The sequence below is a fragment of the Rhinopithecus bieti genome, unplaced genomic scaffold, assembly GCF_001698545.2.
Source record: "Rhinopithecus bieti isolate Rb0 unplaced genomic scaffold, ASM169854v2 scaffold_20840, whole genome shotgun sequence".
Lineage (NCBI taxonomy): Eukaryota > Metazoa > Chordata > Mammalia > Primates > Cercopithecidae > Rhinopithecus > Rhinopithecus bieti.
Genome location: NW_016809955.1, coordinates 1 through 15,051, shown reverse-complemented (window position 1 = coordinate 15,051; position 15,051 = coordinate 1). Strand labels below are relative to the sequence as shown.

The following is a 15,051-nucleotide window of genomic DNA, read 5'->3' as shown; positions in this document are numbered from 1 at the left end:
ACAATAGCAAAGACTTGGAATCAACCCAAATGTCCATCAGTGACAGACTGAATTAAGAAAATGTGGCACATATACACGATGGAATACTATGCTGTCATAAAAACGGATGAGTTTATGTCCTTTGTAGGGACATGGATGCAGCTGGAAACCATCATTCTCAGCAAACTATCGCAAGAACAGAAAACCAAACACCGCATGTTCTCACTCATAGGTGGGAATTGAACAATGAGATCACTTGGACACAGGAAGGGGAACATCACACACCGAGGCCTATTGTGGGGAGGGGACAAGTGGGAGGGATAGCATTAGGAGATACACCTAATGTAAATGACGAGTTAATGGGTACAGCACACCAACATGGCACATGTATACATATGTAACAAACTTGCACGTTGTGCACATGTACCCTAGAACTTAAAGTATAATAATAAAAAAAATTAAAAAAAGAATAAAGATGTTCTTAGCACATTAATTATTAGCATTGATTGACAATAAATTAGGTTCAGATTCAATGCTGTCAGTGCTTCTCTTGGAAGAAATGCAATGATTGTCTCAAATAGAAATTTTGTCTGTAATGGAGGTACTGGCACTAAAGATATTCAGGGCCTGGTGCAGCAGATCAGAATCAGCCAGCCCCAGTGTTCTTCCTCTTAGTGTCCTAAACCTTTAGGCTCCCTCACCTGATTGATTTCTTATGGTTTGAGAACAACTGCCCTGGACCCTTAACTGCTGTTTCTAAAGATTCCCTAGATCCATGGTGAAATTAGTTCCCAGAATGGATACAAGGTAGGAGCTCCAAGGACAGAAGGATGAATATGGGAGTTCTGGGGAGGATGAGGAGTTTATCAAGTGATCAAGGTGGAAGAAGACATCAGAGTTTCAGAGCACACCTGTGCAAAGGCACAGAGTCCTCAAATCACATGGGGAGTGATGACTACTCTGGTGCACCTGGAATGGTGGCATTAATTGAATATCTAGTCTGGTCCCTATCATTACTGTTTTGTGGAATATCAAAGAAATGAAAGAGACACTTCTGATCTTCCCATAATATCCTTCAGAAGCATGTTCCATTATACAATTAAAGAAAAAGAAGACCTATGCAATAATGAGGTAAATAAACATCAAGTGTTTTAGTGATTTTTACCATTTATCAGGCAGGAGTAGTCTGTGACTTGCCAGGCAGGGCAAAAACAGTAGAGGATCTGATGTCCAAGAGACTTGGGTTCAGACTCTGGCCCTGCCATTGCCTAGTGGTGTGATGTTGGGCAAGTCACTTGATCTCTTTTATTTTTTATTTTTTGAGACACTATCTTGCTCTGTCGCCCAGGATGGAGTGCAGTGGTATAGTCATAGCTCGCTGCAGCCTTAAATTCCCTGGCTCAAGCAATCCTCCTACCGCAGCCTCCTGAGTAGCTGCACCCAGCTCTCACTTGACCTCTTTGAGTCCTTATCTACTCATATGAAGATGGGAATAAATATATCTTCCTTGGAAAATTTGTGAGGACCAGAGATACGTGCAAATTCCCTGGTACAATCAACAAATGGTGTATTTTCTTATTTTACATTTCTTTGGTTTCCAAAGCTTCATTTTAAACATATGCTCAGTTATCCTATTTTATCCATTCTAAGATGTGTGTTTCCCCTATATTTTAACATCTCTAAAATCTGGATGTGTCTCATGATAGATGCCATCTCCTACTCACTGTCATCCAGGTTGCAGGCATAATCAAGTTGTATGAGCACCTGGTACGAAAGAGAAAGCACGAGCAACAATGAACAATAAACAATTACCAATAAAACCTGGGTAATTTCATTTGAAATTACCACTGCAAATCTTGATTTGGGTTTGTACTCTAACACTACCACAACAGGACAACAGTTATCTTCCCCCCCACTTTGGAACCCATGATCATTGAAATAAGTTCATAATCCTCCAATGCAAGTAATTCTCATGTCATAGAATTATTTCTTGTTTGTGTGTGACAAAGGGAAGACTTTTGTGATAGTGGGGAGCCATACGTTGATCTTTAAGTGATGCAAGAATTCTGCTTCAGGAGAGATAGCTTTAAGGATCTTCCAGTCCAGGACTGCAGGAAATTCACTGCCAATAAAGGCTTTAATATGACTCCCTCTCCCCTGCAAATATGGAGTTAATGAATACCTTCTTCCTGGGGCCAGGGGAGGGGCTCCTGCTACTCCCAGCAATGGGGCATTTTGAGATTCAGGCACTTTGAAAGTAGGAAGGGGAGGAAGAGAACCAACATTTCTCAAGCTGCTACAATGAACCAAACATTTTATGTTATTTCATTTATTCCTCCTCATAGGAAATGTGCTATTCTTAGTTCTGTTTTACAGATGAGATAGCAAAGTCTTAGGTTAAGGAATTTCCCAAGGTTGTAAGTTTTAAAAAACACGTGGATTTAGACGAAGTATACCAGGTATTCCAAGCGTTCTTTTCCTTTATAATTACAATAATATTTATAAAATAATATTTGAAACTTCCGTAAGTAATAATGCAGTTAATCAATTAGTTAATTATAATTAGTCATCATAATCAATAGGGTTATTTCTCTTCCCTTAATTTATCATTCTTTTCACATACAGTCCCACCAGGACATTTGCGATATACTCCGGAGTCCCTCTGGAGGGACCTGACCTCAGAGCATGAAGGACTACAGGAGTTAGTAAACAAGCAAGTGCAACCTTTCTCCCAGGGAATTGTGATCCTCTCTAGAAGCTGGGCTGTGGACCTGAACTTGCAGGAGAAGCCAGGAGTCATCTGTGATGCACTGCTGATAGCACAGAACAGCACCCCCATTCTCTACACCATTCTCAGGGAGCAGGATGCAGAGAGCCAGGACTACTGCACTCGCACCGCCTTTACTTTGAAGCAGAACCTGGTGAACGTGGGGGGCTACACCGGGAAGGTGTGTGTCAGGGCCAAGGTCCTCTGCCTGAGTCCTAAGAGCAGCACAGAGGCCTTGGAGGCTGCAGTGTCTCCGATGGATTACCCCGCGTCCTATAGCCTTGCAGGCACCCAGCACATGGAAGCCCTGCTGCAATCCCTCGTGATTGTCTTGCTCGGCTTCAGGTCTCTCTTGAGTGACCAGCTCGGCTGTGAGGTTTTAAATCTGCTCACAGCCCAGCAGTATGAGATATTCTCCAGAAGCCTCCGCAAGAACAGAAAATTGTTTGTCCACGGCTTACCTGGCTCAGGGAAGACCATCATGGCCATGAAGATCATGGAGAAGATCAGGAATGTGTTTCACTGTGAGGAAAAGAGAATTCTTTACGTTTGTGAAAACCAGCCTCTGAGGAACTTTATCAGGTAAGCAGTTGGATCTTATGTCTCTAAGTATTATTTAATCTGGGTTTAATTTTTTCTGCTAAGTCACCTTTTTTCTTGAGAATTGAGTGGTAAAATCATCTGTGATAACATACTGTGCTCAGAGGAACATGATACATTCATTTTCCCCCCTTGCTTTTTTTGGATAAAACTTGAGTGTGTTCTTTTAATTTTGCAGTGATAAAATATCTGCCAAGCAGAGACCCGGAAAACTTTTATAAAAGAAAAGTTTGAACACATTCAACACATCGTCATTGACGAAGCTCAGAATTTCCGTTTTGAGGATGGGGACTGGTATGGGAAGGCAAAAACCATCACTCGGAGAGCAAAGGATGGCCCAGGAATTCTCTGGATCTTTCTGGACTACTTTCAGACCAGCCACTTGGATTGCAGTGGCCTCCCCCTTCTCTCAGACCAGTATCCAAGAGAAGAGCTCACCAGAATAGTTCGCAATGCAGATCCAATAGCCAAGTACTTACAAAAAGAAATGCAAGTAATTAGAAATAATCCTTCATTTAACATCCCCCCTGGTTCCCTTGAGGTACTTCTTAAAGCTGAATGGTCCCAGGGTGTTCAGGGAACCTTACAAATTAAGAAACGCTTGACTGTGGAGCAAATAGTGTCCTTTGTGGCAGACACCTGCAGGTTCTTCTTTGAAAGGGGCTATTCTCCAAAGGATGTTGCTGTGCTTGTCAGCACTGCAAAAGAAGTGGAGCGGTATAAGTATAAGCTCTTGAAAGCAATGAGGAAGAAAAGGGTTGTGCAGCTCAGAGATGCATGTGATATGTTGGGTGATCACATTGTTTTGGACAGTGTCCGGCGATTCTCAGGCCTGGAAAGGAACATAGTGTTTGGGATCAATCCAAGGACAGCTGACCCAGCTATCTTACCCAATATTCTGATCTGTCTGGCTTCCAGGGCAAAACAACACCTATATATTTTTCTGTAGGGTGGCCATTAGGAAGAACTCCAAACCAAAATGCTCTGTAAATGTCTGTGGGTGACAGTCTGCTGATGGTAGAAACCTTTCTTTTTAGTTTACAAGTCAGAGATTTGGACAGAGCTGACACAGAGTTTGGAGTTCCCCCATTTCTGGCTCTCCTTTCAGGGTTCCTCACCCAACTCTTTTCAGCAGTGGTGGTTGCCCCCCATTCTGACCCCTGACTCTTTCAGCCAGAAAGATGGTGGTTTTCTAAAGGAGCTTTAGCTGCCCTGCACAATGCAGATCTGTGTATTGCACTCTGGTTAAAAGCCATAAAAATAAGAACTCAGCCTGTGGCCTTTCTTTCTTCCAAGGCTTGGCTTCTTTTTTTTAAGTCCCTTCATGTAGTTTGTTGCTTTTAAACATTTGTCCAGAATTGTTTTCTGCAGAAACCTGATCTGTTAGGAGCTTACTGACCATAACAGAAGCAATTGTTCCTGAATTCTTCACATTTATCTTTGCTGTATTCATTTAGGGCTTGGGAGAGTCCCAAGATAATTCATTCACTGTCAGATTAATAATTTTGTCAGAACAAAGATTACTGTTGTGATAATTTAATCCTTTAAAATTGTGATCTCCAGAGCTTGTTCTCAAAATGGCCCAGACCAAGGCTTAATTGTGATAGTATTAATGGTCACTTTAAAGAGAAAGTATAGGCCAAAATGAAATGAACAGAAACCTGTTTGCCCTGGCTTTCAGCGGAAGATAATATTAGAGACCAAAATCTGGTTCTGAAGGTGTGTATCAGCCCTAAGGTGAACCGAACTTGAGAAAGGTTGTCTTTAAAAATCAATGAGTTTATGTTTTAACTTCTCAGTTTAGTTCTATGCATTGTTCTATAACACACCTAGTTAAGTTTTATGTCATTCTTGAACTGTGATTTTGTTTTTCCATTTACTTTCATGGTTTGGTGGGCCATTGTTATGGACTGAATGTTTGTGTCCCACCCTTCACCCCCCAATTCCCATGTTGAAGCCCCAACCTATAGTGTGGAGCTGGGGCTGCTAAAAAAGTAATGAAGGTTACATGGAGTCATGGTGGGGCCGTGATCTGCTAAGGTTGGCGTCCTTATAGAAGGAGACCCCAGAGAGCTTGTTCCCTCCCTCCTTGTGCATGCAAACAAGAGGGCGTGGGAGCACACAGAGAGGTGGCAGCCACCTACAAGCCAAGAGGAGAAGCCTCACAATGAAACTCTTGCTGCTGGCACCTCTGTCTTGGACTTCCAGCCTCCAGACTGTGAGAAACAAATTTCTGTTGTTTCAGCTGCTCAGTCTCTAGTGTTTTGTTATTGCAGCCCGAGAACACAGCTGTATGATTATTTGTCAAACAGAGAACACTGATACTTAACAATGCTAATGCAATTATGTATTTGCTTTTCAGTCTCTACAAAATATTCTAAAATACTAATCTAAATACTAACAATAAGATATTTGCATAACTAATGGAAATTAAGAAATCATATGCCCAATATTTCACTTATTAGTAATCTTACTCTGCTGATTTCCCCCCAGATTGTGAGTTTTGAACTTCCCTGCCTTTCTCCTGTCTTTCTGTGTTAACTCATGGAATTCCAGTTATCTAGCCTTGAAATTGTAGGCTCTCCTAACTTAAGCAAAATCTGACAGATCAGCAAAATAAGGAGAAAAATGCTTCTTCTTTCATTCTGACTGCATTAAATCAGGTACAACTCAGCATTAAAAAGCTGTCTTTGTAAATGTTGTTCCTAATAAATTAGTCTTATAAGATCTCTGGACTTTGGAGTTGTTGTAATGTCTTTGAGAGTAATTCTTTAAAAGTCTAATTTTGACTGGTTGTATCTCTTTATGATTTATTGCCCCACTAACAATATTTGAAACGAAATATATTTTTAAATGTATAAATAATTATGAATTTTTGTTTAGACCAAAGAGGATTACCGATATTTGTTTCCATATGAATGGCAAAAGGTTTAGCTTACAGATCTACTGCATTTCTGTTTTAAATAAAAAGTTGAGAGTTTGTGTCTCATTAAACTGGAAAAAAATGGTCTTGTAAAATAAATGATTAAATGGGGGAAAAGGAGAAGACAGAGGCCAGTGACTCCATGCGAGAGCCAAAACGAGCCAGTAAAAGATTAAGCAACATTAACTTTCAATTTTTTTTTGAGAGACAAGATCTCACTGTGTTGTCCAGTTTGGAATGCAGTAGTGCAATCATGGCTCACTATAGCCTCAAACTCCTGGGCTCAAGTGATCCTCCTGCCTCAGCCTCCCAAATTTCTGGGATTATAGGCGTGAGCCAGTGCAGCAGGCTCAATTGGGTGCCTGCCCATCTCTGGACTCTGCCTCTAGACATCTGGGATGTACTTCATTAAAGATCTGAAAACCTACCCAACCATTATAAAGTGAAACAAAGTGTTTTTATATTTTAAATTAACTTTTTATTTTAGAGTAGTTGTAGAATTACAGAAAAAGTTACAAAGATAGTACAGAAAGTTCCTGTGTCCCCTTCATTTAGTTTCCTCTTTATTTTATTTTATTTTATTTTGACAAGGTCTTGCTCTCTCACCCAGGCTGGAGTACACTTGGGTGATCACAGCTCACTGCAGCCTTTAACTCCTGGACTCCAGTGATCCTCTCACCCTAACTAGCTGAGAAGCTGGAACTGCGGGTGCATGCCACTACACCTGGCTAATTTTTAAAAATTTTTTTATAGAGGACGGGGTCTTATTATGTTGCCCAGGCTGGTCTCAAACTCCCAGGCTCAAGCAATCCTCCTGCGTGGGCTTCCTACAGTGCTGGGATTAGGTGTGAGCCATTGCAGTGGCTAGTTCCCTTTTTTATTACCCTATTGTGATTCGCTCATCACAACTAAGGAACCAACCTTACTTAGTACATGACTATTAACTAAACCCCACATTATGTTTGGATTCTCTAGTTTTTTGTTTGTTTGTTTGTTTTTGAGACAGAGCCTCGCTCTGTCGCCCAGGCTGGAGCTGGAGTGCAGTGTCGCGATCTCGGCTCACTGCAAGCTCCCCCTCCCGGGTTCACGCCATTCTCCTGCCTCAGCCTCCCGAGTAGCTGGGACTACAGGCGCCCGCCACCGCGCCCGGCTAATTTTTTGTATTTTTTTTTTAGTAGAGACAGGGTTTCACCATGTTAGCCAGGATGGTCTTGTTCTCCTGACCTCGTGATCCGCCCCCCTCGGCCTCCCAAAGTGCTGGGATTACAGGCGTGAGCTGCCGCGCCCGGCCTGGATTCTCTAGTTTTTCTCTAGTGTCTTTATTCCAGGATCCCATCCAGGACACCATACTACATTTAGTGGTCATGTTTCCTTACCCTCCTCTGACCTGTGATGCTTTATTTTTGATGACCTGGACAGTTCTGAGGAGTATTGGTCAGGTATCTACAAATAAAATGTCCTTCAGTTTGGGTTTGTCTGATTTTTTTCTCAGACTGGAATTATAGGTTTTCAAGAGGAAGACCACAGAAATGAAGAGTTATTCTGATCACATCACATCAAGGGCATATGCTATCAACATGCCTTATCACTGGTGATATTAACCTTGGCCAGCTGACAGAGGAAGTGTTTGCCAGGTTTCTCTACAATGAAGTTACTTTCCCTTCCTCCCATGTTGCTAAGTGCAGCTCACACTCAAAGGGTGGGGATTGAAGCTCCACTTTCTTGAGGGGGCCAATATCTGCATATCCTGCAAAATAATTTATCTACATAAATGATACTTTATCATTTATATATATTTTTTCTATTTACTTGATTTTCTCTCCGTGTGCTCCCATGCCCTCTTGTTTGCATGCACAGGGAGGGAAGGAACAAGCTCTCTGGGGTCTCTCCCTATAAAGACACCAATAGCACATCAGAGCCCCACCATGACTTCATGTAACCTTAATTACTTTTTTAGCAGCCCCAGCTCCACACTACAGGTTGGGGCTTCAACATGGGAACTTGGGGGTGAAGGGTGGGACGCAAACATTCAGATATGTAGATAATTTATCTACATAAATTATTTGGAATTATTCCTTTACTTGTAAGAATGGACTTATAGATATTTATTTAATACTTTGGGTTATATTCCAATGCTACATTGTTTATTTAGTTGCCCAGATTGTTCTAGTATTAGGCATATACAGGATATCTGGCAAAAACCACAACAGATCAAGTATGGTGGCTCATGCTTGTAATCCCAGCACTTTGGGGGGGCTGAGGTGGGCAGATCACTTGAGGCTAGGAGTTTGAGACCAACCTGACCAATGTAGTGAAACCCCACCTCTACTGAAAATACAAAAAAATTCAGCCGGGCATGGTGGCACAAGCCTGTAGTCCCAGCTACTTGGGAGGCTGAGGCATGAGAAAAGCTTGAACCTTGGAGGCGAAGGTTGCAGTGAGCCGTGATTGCACAACTGCACTCCAGCCTGCGTGACAAAGCAAGACACCCTCTCAAAAAAAAAAAAAAAAAAAAAAAAAAAAAAAAAAAAAAAAAAACCACAACAGTCAACATCAACAAATTAAACAAATAAATAACAATGAGGATCCAGATCTTGGTTTCTAATACCCTTAAGTATACAATACATTATTATTCTCTATACTTACCATGCTGTACAATTGATCTCAAGAACTTACTCATCCTAACTGACACCTTGTATCTTTTGACCAGCATCTCCTCATTCCCTGACTTCTGTCCCCCATCCAGCCCCTGGCATTATTCTACTCTCTGCTTCCATTAATTCAACTATTTTAGATTCCACATACAATTGGAATAATGCAGTATTTGTCCTTCTGTGCCTAGATTATTCCACTTAGCATAATGTCCTCCAAGTTCATCCATGTTGTTGCAAATGACAGGATTTCCTTCTTTTCTAAGGCTGAAGAGTATTTCATTTTGTGTGGTGTGTGTTTGAGAGAGAGAGAGTGTGTGTGTGTGCATATGTAACACATTTTCTGTATCCATTCATGCATCAATGGACAGTTAAATTGCATATTTTGGTAATTATTAATACTGCAATGAACACGGGAGTGTAGATACCTCTTTGATGTACTGATTTCACATCTTTTAGATATATACTCAGAAAAGGGTGCTAGAAAATTGAAATTTAATATAAAACAAAATATACATCCAGAAATAGGATTGCTGGATCATATGATAGTTATTTTATAACTATGGTTGCTACTTCGGGAGAACATGGTTACTTCCTTGACTCACCAGCAGTATGCATTGACTTTTCTTTTCTTTCTTTTTTCTTTCTCTCTCTTCCTTTCCTTTCCTTTTCTTTTCTTTTCTTTTTTTTTTTTTTTTTTTTGAGACAGGGTCTTGCTCTTTTGCCCAGGCTGGAGTGCAGTCACTACAGCCTGGAAACTCTGGGCTCAAGGGATCCTCCCACCTCAGCCTTCTAAGTAGTTAGGACTACAGGCGCACGCCACCAGGCCTGGCTAGTTTTGTTTCTCTTTTTTGTAGAGAGGAGGTCTCCCTTTGTTGCCCAGGCTGGTCTCAGACTCCTGGGATCATGTGATCTTCTCACCTCAGGCGCCTCAGTAGATGGGACTACAGGCGTGCTCACCATATTCGGCTAAATTTTTTTTTTTTTTTTTTTTTTTTTTTTTTTTTTTTGTAGCCGTGGGATCTCTCTGAATTGTCCACGCTCGTCTTAAACTCCCCTCAAGCGATCATCTCACCTTGGCCTCCCAAAGTGCTGGGATTACAGGCATGAGCCACTCCACCCATAGTAGCTTTGGATGCCCTCAGAAAACAGCTGATTATGTGCGCCTACGGAGTTATTCCGTTTGTACCATCAGGGTAACATTTTCAGCCGTCCTAGTTCTCTGGCAAAACATTTTGGGCCCTCGGTGACTTTTTGCTGAATGGGTGACCCCCTCCCAGTGCAGAGTCATCAGAATCACTGGAGAGCTGAGGGTCTGGGGAGGCGCAGAGAGAAGGCTGAAGGCGGTCTCGTTTTCCTGCAGCAGGAAAGGGAACAAGGAGCGCTGCACTCTCCCAGTCCCGGGGAGGACAAGAAAACGCTGCCACCGTGGAGACAGACGCCTACTGCGTGGGCTTTAAATCCAGCGTGGGTGTGGGGCAGCGTTGAGGCTCGATCTTCCGCCCTGCCCCTTGGACAGAGAAGAGAAGGAAGTCGAGGTCAGGAGGGGAGGGAGGGGAAAGGAGGGGCCGGAGGGAAATCGAAAGAGGGAAGGGCCGGGGAGGGAGGGAAAGAGGCCCGGGAGGATACACCTGACGCTTCGATTGTAGTGGGGCTTCACTTGCTAAGGTGGAAGTGGTTGCGCCGGTGGTGGTACACTTTTTTGTACGTCTGAAATATTTCGTAATTAATATTTGAGGAATTATTTCTTTTTTGAAACAGGAACTAGCTCTGTCGCCCAGGCTGGAGTGCAGTGACGCGACCACGGCTCGCTGCGGCCTCCAACTCCTGAGCTAAAGGGATCCTCCCGCCTTAGTTTCCTGAGTAGTTAGCACTACAGGTTAGGGCCACCACGCCTGGCTAACTTAAAAAAAAAAATCCTCCCGCCTCTGCCTTTCCCTGTGAATTTGCTGGGAATGCAGGACTTAACCGCAGTGCCTGACCTAAGGAATCACTCAACCTCATTCCCGCAGGGATGACCACACGTGTCCAGGACGTTTCCCTGGTAACTGGACGCGTCTTTAGTTCCCTGGGCTGCTCTCCTCCCGCGGTGACAGCCATTCCCGGGTTGACCTCACTGCGCGCCCTGGAAAGGGTGAGACCGACCTCAGTATCCGCCTCGGTTTCCTTGCGGAGAATTTAAACCACTTCGGAGGGCCCTGTAGACACTTCCGCGTCTTTTTTTTTTTTTTTTTTTTCCAAATTAGCTTTCTCCAGCCTCTTTCGCAGACCTTGCGAACTTCAGATTCTCCCCTCATCCCGGCGGGTCTGGGGGGTCCTCACCCTGACCAGTTTTTGGTGGGCGTGAAGGCCAGCGTCCCCTGGGGTTGGACCCCGTCTAATCTTCGCCTGCCCGGAAAAGGAGTGGGTGGGCATCAATCTCTGCAGCCCGCGAGCAGCAGGGGATTGGGGAGGGGCGTGGGGTAGGGAGGTGAGTGCGGGCCTAAGCTTCTGAGCGCAGCACCCCGCCTCAGGAGGAGCCAAAGAAGATGCCTGCAGCAGAAGTCTCAGGTCCCGCGCCAAGGGCATTGCCCTGGGGGATTGTCTTGGCCTCTGGGTTCTGGAGATGCGACAAACTAGGCCTGAGACCACAGCTGCAGGGAAAGACGACCAGTGCACAGAGCCTGTGCCCTATTGCTTTATATATTACTATAAAAATAGCTGTATTGAGCTATAATCGACAACATGAAATTGCACTTGTTTAAAGTGTACAAAATGATGGAAAGCCACCTATGTAGAATCCCTTGAAATCATCACCGCACTTAAGACAACGAGCCTATGGGGAGGGCTGGGTAAGGAGAGAGAGGCAGGAGAGTGAGGCACCTGCTAGTGCAAAATTGAAGGGGGCACCAAAGAAACACCACCTCTCAGTGACCAAGATGCACAACATTTTAAAATCAAAATTAATGCAAACATTTTTGATGAATAAAATATAAAATGTTAAGAACGGATCCAACTTTGCATTTGCCAGGCCCTGTGTCACTCCTCTCACCCTAGTCACACCTGTTGGGATTACAGGCATGAGCCACCATACCCTGCCAATTCTGGGTTTTAAACTGTACTTTATTTATTACTATTCTCTTTTTTAAAAACTGATCAACCATGAGCATGCAAAAGTTCTCTGAATGAATGGAACTGTTTTCATAACATACTGTATATTAATAGGCAAATTTTGAAGGTCATTCAATTTGGAATTTTCTTTTTTATAGCACTTCTAATCAGTGTGTGTGACACACTACAGAGGTAGGAAAGACCATTTTTAGTAAATTATCTTCTTAATTGTAGAGAATTTCTGAAAATAAAACGGATGAAATTGTAAATTCTGCCTTTGAGGAGTTCCAAAAGACAGATCCATGGTGTCCTATTTGAAGAATTAATCCCCTGGAATGTTCCAGCCTTTGTTGGACACTTGATAACAAGATCCACCAGGGGTCAGGACAAGTGCACTAAGAAAGCCTTCTACTACTCTCCGCCTCTGATTCTTTGGACCACCCAGTCTTGCTGGCAGAGAGGTCAGTGATGGCTCTGTTGTACCCATAGGGACATGCAACAGTTGTGGAAGGAGTGATTGCATTCTCCTCAGAGGACAACACAGTTCCCTTGTTTGTTTTCAGCTTGACACCCAAGAAAGGTATGCCATCTGGACCCTGTGGATGGCAGTTGTATGGCAGTCCATGTCCCAGCTCTACATGCCCACTGTGTTTCACATCTGGAGACAGAACATTTTTGTTGCCCTTCTAACTCACAGCCTGTGCTCCCAGAGTGAGAGGACAAGGCACAAGGCTCCTTGCCATCTTCCGTGTTAGCATTGGCAGCTGTGTAGAGTCTATAGTGGAGACTGGATTGTTGTTATTTATTCATTAGTGTTGAGACTAAATTCCAAGTAAGACACAATTATTGGACCAGATTAAAAAGAAAAACAGAACAAAACAAAAAACCCACTATAGGGATGCCCAGGTAAGAACTGTGTGGTTTTGGGGGTAGTGGGGAAGATAGACCAAAAAAAAATACCCCAAAACAAATACGACAAACTGTATTTCCTATGCTCCAAAGCAGATAGATATGGCTTGTTTCCAAGGCCTGGCCAATGGAATATTGGAAGGCAATGTGTGTAATTTTCATATTGTGCCCTTGAAAAGAGTGTGAATTCTTTTCTGCTGGCTTGAAATGTGGACGAGATGCCAGAATCTGGTACAGTCATCTTGGAGCAAAAGATGGTGTGGTAAGTTGAAATATTGTTTGATAAGGTTGATGTCCCTACACAGAAGTAGATCATATTCTGTGTCCCATTGGTGTCAGGTTTGGCAATGTGACTTGTTATGACCAATGAAATATAAGCAGGCATAACGTGTGTTACTTCCAAGAAGAATTCTGAAGAGTCATTGAGTGTTTCTGCCATGTTCTTTTTTCTTCCTGGTATAAGACAGGCAATGACCCAGATTTGGCTGCTTTGTCTGGGTCCTGGAATGAAAACAATGAAGAGTAGAGTCAAATGGGATCCACAACAGACATGTAGTTTAAGAAAGAAATTAACATTTGTTATTTTTAAACAGTCACGGAAACTTTGGGGATAATTTGTTACCACGGCAAAATCTGGCTAGTTCTGATTTATACAGAAATTGGTGCTTAGAGGGGGATGCTGCATAAAAAAAATAATTTAAATTGTGGCTTTGGTTCCAGGGCTGAGTGGTGGGCAATGAGGAAAATATTATTGGAGGCTGGGAAGATGGCAACCCCTGTTTTGTAGTAGTGAAAGACTGGACAAAACAGTCACCTTTAATAACTTAGAATGAAGATAATGTATTAAATGAGCCTGTGGGTTTGAGTGAAGAAGTAAGTAGATGCTAGTAATATAGTTTGATCGCTACTAGGTAAGGTAATACAAAAGGTGGGAGGAACAATATGCTTGGAAAAGCACTAAACTCTCTGCAAGCAAGAAGGGAAGAAAATGGTCTACACATTTTTGGACTTTTAGAATAAGAAGTTGCAAATATTTCTCTTCTTCAACTAATAAAAAATCTGAGAATGTCTTTGGGTGACAAAGACAGAAATTCAAACTCAGTCTTCGACAAAGAGGCAGTTAATAAGTAGCTATTAAACCTATGGTGGAAACCTCTGAATCAACTAAGATGTCAGCCAATAAATCCTTTCAGTGGACAAAATTGCTCAGAGAAAAGAGCTTGAGTGCATTGCTTTCTGATGAAAGCCTGCTAATTCAAGGTAATATAATTAAATCTAAAGAGAAAAGCACGTCTCAAAAATATTGAATTGTATTAGCGCACAGAGTTAACTGAGACCATACAGATTTGAAAAAAAACAACAAGATGTTTTTGATAAAGTTAAATTGCCAAGGAGCCATACCTAGATTTTTAAAATCCAGAAAGCAAAAACTGTGATGCTTTGAGACCTAACACAACCCTTGGACTCCAACATTCTTTGGGCAAGCAGTAGGTTGAGAAAGCTGGTCAGCTCTAAAGGAAGGTACAGTCCCCAGTTCCTGCTTTAAATGTGGTTGAAGAAAATAATAGAAAAGGGAAACTTTCCACTTTAAAAGTGGAAGAAGGGCGACTGAGCGAGACTCTGTCTCAAAAAAAAAAAGTGGAAAAACTTAATGACACCCTCCTGAGAGTGAAAACAGGAACCATGGGTTCTATTCAAGAGATACTGAATTCCTAGCCAGAGCAATTAGGCAAGAAAAAGAAATAAAAGGCACCCAAATTGGAAAGGACAAAATAAAATTATCTGTGTTTGCAGATGTTGTGATATTATATACAGAAAATATTGCGAGATTGGCCCTGAGGCTGGGCCAGGCGTCCCCTCACCCTGTGGCCACAACCCTTGGATCTCACTGGGGTTGTTTCCAAGTAGACAGGGCCAGACCCTCAGGCTGCCCCGCTCCTCTTGTGCTGACTTGGGGACAGAACTGCTGAGAGTCCAGGGGCCTCACCTAGCCCAGTCTCCATTCCCACCCACTCCCTAGATGGGCCCCGCACCTCTGGCCTAACAGCAACCTCGGGCTGGACCTGCAGGGGAGCCAGGGAGGAGTTCTGACCCTGGAAAGCAGGTTGGCCTGACCCGGCGGGACAGTCCTG

General features: G+C 42.9%; 1 protein-coding gene across 1 annotated transcript in view; it reads left to right on the top strand.

Moving 5' to 3' along the window:
• Positions 1-4,411, top strand: part of SLFN11 (schlafen family member 11) — a 25,877-nt gene extending 21,466 nt beyond the window's left edge. Inside the window, 2 exon segments of the mRNA XM_017891010.1 lie at positions 2,605-3,335; positions 3,525-4,411. Coding sequence (XP_017746499.1) covers positions 2,605-3,335; positions 3,525-4,307 — 1,514 coding nt within the window. The 3' untranslated portion in view covers positions 4,308-4,411.
• Positions 4,412-15,051: the final 10,640 nt, after the last annotated feature.